Raw genomic sequence first — 7,195 nt, 5'->3', positions numbered from 1 at the left:
TTTTGAGTATAAATGTTGGTTTGAACCAAACAACATTGATATGTCTTGGTGACGATAAGCCTATCCTACCGGTAGGATACAATATGTATCATAGAGGTAGGATACTTAATGTATCCTACCGGTAGGATATGGTATGTATCCTAGCGATAGGATACTTAACGTAGCCTACCGGTAGGATACGTTATTAATCCTAGCGATATGATACTTGTGTATCCGACCGGTAGGATACGGTATGTATCCAAGCGATAGGATACTTGTTTTCACGCCTAGGCTCACCACGCCTAGGCACACGCCTAGGCGCACGCCTAGGCGCAATCCTAGGCGTGCACAACTTCAAATTCAAGTCCAACTCTCTAGACTGGGCGTGCAGAAGTGATCCTGGGCGTGCACAATTTGTGCGCCTAGGCGCGCCACGCCTAGGCGCGTTACCCCTAGGCACATGATTCAAATGACCATAACTTCTCCATATGACCTTCGATTTGCATGATTTTAGATTCTACGGAAAGCTTGAGATGTCTAGTTTCCAATGCCTTTTGTTGCGCTCGATTCCAATAACGTGACAGAAAGTTATGACTATTTGAACACACGAAGGTCGGTGGACATTTTCTTCAATTCAGCCCTTTTTTCGTCGCTTTTCATCCAAACCGCAATCAACCTATCAAAATACAAATCAACACATAAATACACTCATTATTTATCAAAAGAAAGCTTAAGAGGGGGATATTTCTATCAAAAACAATAGGTATTATCATACCTATCAACTATACCCAAGCAATATACCTGTCTCACATTTTTTGTCAAGTTTTCTCCTTTTAGCATCGGGCACATGTATGTAACATGGACTACCAAAAACTTTGAGGTATTTTGCAGAGGGTTTCATACCTGACCAAGCTTCCAAAGGTGTCCTGCTCTTTACAGCAGTAGTAGGGCACCTGTTCAACAGGTAAACACCAGTACTCACGGCTTCTCCCCATAGCCATTTGGGAAGTTTCTTCCCTGCTAGCAAAGTTCTTGCCATTTCCATGACAGTTCTGTTCTTCCGTTCTGAGACTCCATTTTGTTCTGGAGCAAAACCAACAGTCAGTTGATGATGAATACCATTTGATTCACAGAATCTATCAAATTCTCTGGAGTTAAATTCCTCACCTCTATCACTCCTAAGAGTTTTAATCACTTTGCCTGATTGTTTTTCAACAAGGGCCTTAAAAGTTTGGAACACACTAAAAACTTCAGACTTCTCTTTCAAAAAATATACCCAAGACATTCGAGAAAAATCATCAATAAACAACAGGAAGTACTTATTACCCTCAGCTGTAGGAGTGTGCATGGGCCCACAGACATCAGTATGAATGAGCTCCAAGCACTCTTGAGCTCTCCAGACTGTGTCACCATGACAAGGTAGGATACAATATGTATCATAGAGATAGGATACTTAATGTATCCGTCCGGTAGCATAGGTATGTGTCCTAGCGATAGGATACTTAACGTAGCCTACCGGTAGGATACACTATCAATCCTAGCGATATGATACTTATGTATCCGTCCGGTAGGATACGGAATGTATCCAAGCGATAGGATACTAGTAAACTCATAAAGTACCGGTAGGATACTTATAAATTCATAACCTACCGGTAGGATACAATATGTATCATAGAGATAGGATACTGGGCGTAACCTACCGGTAGGATATCGTTAAATACATAACCTACCGGTAGGATAGGGTGAAAAATATGTCTAATTTTTCAAAACTGGTATCAACCTCGTAAAAAACAATCTTTATCAAAAACTAGGCAATTATATTTTCTTAAAAGCCATAATTGTATGTGATTCGAACATGAATATCCTTCAAATGACCGTAGCACTTTAGTTATCATACAATATATAAAAATAGAACACCCTAACTGGGCGTAACCTACCGGTAGGATATCAAAAACTAGGCAACTACAAGCTCACATATAAGAAATGCGAACATCATTCATAAGCCAAAGTTACCGCCTGTGAACGGCCTTTGAAGGATATTCACTTCTAAGATAAAGTAAATAATAAATAAATTAAATTCAAATAAATTCATAATTTATTAATCAGCATTTTTACTACTAAAAAATATATTTATATTAAAGAAATATATATATATATATTCGGCGTTGCTATTTAAACCCCCAACAACAACGCGTGCTCTAAAATATACATTTTTGTGAAGCATTTATACTACTTTTGAGTATAAATGTTGGTTTGAACCAAACAACATTGATATGTCTTGGTGACGATAAGCCTATCCTACCGGTAGGATACAATATGTATCATAGAGGTAGGATACTTAATGTATCCTACCGGTAGGATATGGTATGTATCCTAGCGATAGGATACTTAACGTAGCCTACCGGTAGGATACGTTATTAATCCTAGCGATATGATACTTGTGTATCCGACCGGTAGGATACGGTATGTATCCAAGCGATAGGATACTTATGTATCATGCCGGTAAGATATTGTAATTAGACGATACTTAGTTGTTCCACGACTAAATTTCTAAGATAAATTAAATAATAAATAAATTAAATTCAAATAAATTGATAATTTATTAACCAGCATTTTTACTACTAAATATATATATATATATATATATATATATATTCGGGTATGCTATTTAAACCCCCAACAACAACGCGTGCTCTAAAATATACATTTTTGTGAAGCATTGATACTATTTTTGGGTATAAATGTTGGTTTCAACCAAACAACATTGTCACGTCTTGGTGATGATAGGACTGATACAATATGTATCATAGAGATAGGGTACTGGGCGTGACCTACCGGTAGGATACTTGTAGACTCATAAAAAATTATTTTAAATTATAAATAAAGAAAATATAATTTCATAAAAAATTACATGAGATTATTATGCCTTAAAAAGGATTAATAATATATTAAATAATGACACAATTACATGAGATTATTATGCCTTTTCAGATTAAACTGCTCTATCAAATGACGTAAAAAGAGAGGCTTAAAATCGTTTGCCTCTTTTAGTACGCCTCTCAATAAATCCCGTCCGTAAAACCTACCGAAACACGAAACGCAAATTTCTCGAGAAACAATCTGCCGTCAAGGCTTTCGAAGCCCTAGCACGCTGTCCTTTGCTTCTCGGCCTCAAAATCCTATTTCAGCCTCGCCGTCGCCGTCCTCAGTCACTGTCTTTTCTCGTCGCTGCCCATCATGTTTTCTCGAATCCGATTGTATTGTCATATTCTCAACTTATTTGTTGTAGTCGGTTGGCTATCGCGTTATATGTGTTCGTATTGCAATTTGGTTGTCTCGCCGTGGTTTTTGTCTCTGATTTAGTTTCCTAGCTTCGTATAGTTTTTGTTTTTTTATCAAGTTCTCGGATTAAATTTCGCCTCTTTTGCGTTATGCTTGTAGACCATATGCGAAAATTGTCTCTGAAAAAGATTTCGAATGAAAACGAAATTCGTTTCTTACTAGTGTGTAGTTGCATAATTTTCCACCCTGAAGTTCGAAGTCTTGAGTAGTACTTTATGTTTAAAGTATTCGGGTCATACACAATTCCAGATCTGTTCATGCATTCAGAGATCTGACCATAATCACTCATTAAGTCATGGCCCTCTGGTAGCAATTTTTGTCGCATGTTTACAGGCCATGTTTCTGGTTTCATGTCGGCAGTTAGTTGTTTATAAATCATTTTAGTTTTTTTCCTCTTGGTACTTTGGAGGGAGATTTTTTAATTTCTCTTGTGTGCTTTAGCTTTGTTTGAAGATTTCATAAATTCATTCTTTTAGCTTTATAATTCCATTGCATTTGGTGTGGCCCAGGGTTTACCAAATTGTGTTTCCTTTTGACAGGCAGATTAAAATGGAATTCACGTTTGATTTTGTCACTACTAGTGACATTACGCAAGGGATTATTACTTATGTACGTGCTAACAACCCACGCGGATATGGTTTTCGCGGATATGATTTGTGTACTGTTCAAAAGTTTGAAAAACATGAGCATGCGGAGATGGTATATAAGAAGCTGATAGATTTGTTTGGAGACTTGGTGCCAGAGACATTATCTCCCTTTCAAGTTGGAGAGGATCCTTCATGGTACCTTGCTATGTTCCCATATGGGATTCCCTTCGATCCATCTGATTCTGTCGACAAACTCTATGAATCCAGTTCATATCAGAATGGTGAGGGATCAGAAATTCTTTTCATATCAGAATCTTATAAAGCTATCATAAGGTCAGTAGTATTGCCTTACTTTTAGTTGATTTTAGTGTCTCACTTGCAAACAATTCTAAATTTCCTTTAAAAAAACTTCATATAGGTCTATGCTTCTGTCTATTTGGGTCTCGATGCAAACGCAAGTACGTTGTCGTATAGACCTAAACTCCATTTACATAGATAGGTGTTGGGCCTTTGATCATTCGGAGCCTTTCACGAAGTTCATGAAATTTGATATTCAAGGTCTGTTATTTCTGACACATCTAATGCCTTTTGATTTATTTGTGGTTTAGGTTTTTAACTATGTAGTTGGTTGCAGGTGAGGATCAACAAGGTGACGAAGCTGAGGTGCGTGATAAATTGAAGAAACTTTTTGAGGAGATCAATAAAGTATCTGGCATTAAAGGTGGTCTAACAGCAGAATTTGATGTTTTTTTTGAGACTTTCGACTTGGAGTAAGTTACTTTAATTCACTACTACTATAATTTTTTGTTATTATTTTGCCGCCGACTCAGCTTTTCTTTTTTTGGTTTTTTTTTTCCTCTTTTCAAAAATGGTTTCTGATTGTTGACTTGTGTTATAATTTTCTATGGAGTTACTGGCTTTTCCTTTGACATTGTTAAAAAGTTAGATGGCTTGCTTTTAAAAGCTGCTTGAGTTTGAGCTTTTATTTCAATCAATTTAAAATTTGTCCCACAAAACCTGAACTTTTTTTTCAATAAATGTTCGAGTTGGGTAAAAATCTTGACATTTGCCATTTGAATTGCAGTGATCCAATGAAATTGTTTGACAATATTCTCTTTGCAACGAAATTTGAGCGCGTGGATTTCATCCATCGCTTACATGCATTCCTTGAAAATAGTCCCGACATTATGATTTATGGTGATGACACTAAAGATGCATTTGGGGAGGATGGCGATGAACAGTTGAACCATCTAATTGATGACCTTTCGCAAGAGTGGTTCACAGGCGACCTTCGTGTCCTCATTCCAAGTAAAAAACGCACTTTTGAAGTTATGATGAAACCCCATGAAGCCAATATGAGGAGATGCATTCAAACCATATCAAACTTGTACCATTATGCTGAAGAGGTAATTGTTTTGTTTTAGAACCACCCATTTATGAGGCTTTCCAAGGATATATTTATTTCCACACATTGTTCTTATTACAGAAAAGTGAATTGGACAAGGCTCAACTTGTGGAGAAAATCCATAGCATCTTTCCGAAGCACATTGCTGCATTAGCTCGAGGTTCAACGAGGTTGAATCTCCGGATGTCATTTGAATCATGTGAGGATTGGATTGATGCATTTGAAAATGTTAGAGACATTCATCAACAGACCAGTGATCCTGATGACAATCCTATGGGAGACACTAGATCTCTGCCCCCGAGGGCAGCTCAATCTTATATAATTTGACTTTCAGATCTTGATTTTTCTTTGTTCCACAAGTACTTAAGCCAGTTTGGCATACTTTGGTGGAGTTACTGGTTTGATTTAGTAGTGTAATATTGAATTATGTTTTAATTGTGATGTGTAATAGTGAATCTGATTTTTAATTTGACCGCCGCTCCGCTCCGCGCCTTTTCCTCTCTTATTTTGTGCTATGTGAGTAATGTGGGGGTCCTCTATTCCTTGTGTGATAAGATTTGATGCTAGAGTGGAGAATATCCTTAGGACTCTCTGAAGTAAAGTCTGATTTTTGAATCGTTGGGATGACCTTTTATTTGTTATTTGTTTTGTTCCCCGAAAGGCAGGGCAATGTTTAGAGATCTTTGCTTTGCAGAAGAACTGCATGAAATGGTATGTTGTCGTCTGTTAGAAAACAAAAAAAGAAAAGAAAATTGGCAAGTTGTATGATCTTTACCAATTGCAAGCAAATTCTAAAGAAAACGTTTGGAATAACATGTTTCCACCCCTTTGAGGATATCTCTGACTTGACCATTTAGAGTTCTTCCTGTTTGTCGAAATAACCATTAGCTGCTTGGCTCTTGTAACTGGAAACGATGAGCACCCAAGAATTTTGTGTATGATCGATGGGAGTTTGTTATTTTTTAGGGCGTAAGCATTGTGCTTCTGTTCAAGTGGTGATGTCTTTTACATCTCTATCTAATGAACCATTTACCATCGCTCAGCCATTTATAGTAGTAGGAAACAAGAAGTGTTTTTTTGATAAGCAGTAGGAAACAAGTTGCTACTACAGAGAGAGCACATGTGATGATAGCTGAATAGACTTTTCGCAAGAAAGTGGAAGAAACAAGCTTATGCTCCTTTGTTCATGCCTGGATACAACGGACATTGAGAAGCTCATGTCCAAAAAGGCCTTGATAACCAAAGAAATTACAAAGATAATTTCAGTGGCAAGACAGAAAAAGGATAAAGGGATTGTTCTACCCGAAACCCATGTCTTCGATTTGGGGCTATGCTTCAACAAGACCTTTCTTCCTTTCTTTCTTTCTTTTTCCTGGCATGAATAACAAAGAAAAGCACAACGAACGGCGAACCCAAACCAGAACCTATGAGGGGTAGGTCATGAATCACAAGCGCTATCAGGAACCAGAAGAAACACAATTAGGAACAGACACTCTCACCAAACCATAAGTTCCAAGCCAGGAAAATGTCACTCATATACTCTCACCATAAGATTCCTTTCTAAATGCCCTGAGCCATCATTTGTTTGGTCTAGTCTCCTCACAGCAAAAGGGCTTTTAAAAAGAGGAGTAAGATGGCAGACTAAGAATGGAGAATCCATCAATGTTTGGGAGGACCCGTGGATTCCCAACCTTCCATCGGGAATTCCTTTTTCCTTGGGCCCGAGTTGGGATGAAGAGAACTGATGATCATAGTATTTTCATCTCTCATGTGATTTTTAAGACCACAGTGCTTTAATCTGATCTTACCGTTGGCATGGCTGCTTAGCGGAGTCTATTATTTTTGCTTAAGCACATTACACATTGTGGGTGCAATTCCTGGT

General features: G+C 37.6%; 1 protein-coding gene across 1 annotated transcript; it reads left to right on the top strand.

Annotated features, from left to right (window-relative positions):
- The first annotated feature begins 3,006 nt into the window (after nt 1-3,006).
- Nucleotides 3,007-5,789, top strand: LOC120015612. Its single transcript, XM_038868107.1, has 6 exons — nt 3,007-3,236; nt 3,861-4,241; nt 4,327-4,466; nt 4,543-4,678; nt 4,993-5,314; nt 5,395-5,789. The coding sequence occupies exons 1-6, from the start codon at nt 3,217-3,219 to the stop codon at nt 5,638-5,640; spliced, it is 1,245 nt and encodes a 414-aa protein (XP_038724035.1). The 5' UTR covers nt 3,007-3,216; the 3' UTR covers nt 5,641-5,789.
- The last annotated feature ends 1,406 nt before the right edge of the window (nt 5,790-7,195 follow it).

The sequence above is a fragment of the Tripterygium wilfordii genome, chromosome 14 (genome assembly GCF_013401445.1).
Source record: "Tripterygium wilfordii isolate XIE 37 chromosome 14, ASM1340144v1, whole genome shotgun sequence".
Classification (NCBI taxonomy): domain Eukaryota; kingdom Viridiplantae; phylum Streptophyta; class Magnoliopsida; order Celastrales; family Celastraceae; genus Tripterygium; species Tripterygium wilfordii.
The sequence above is the reverse complement of the archived record's forward strand: the minus strand, read 5'-3'. Positions and strand labels throughout refer to the sequence as shown.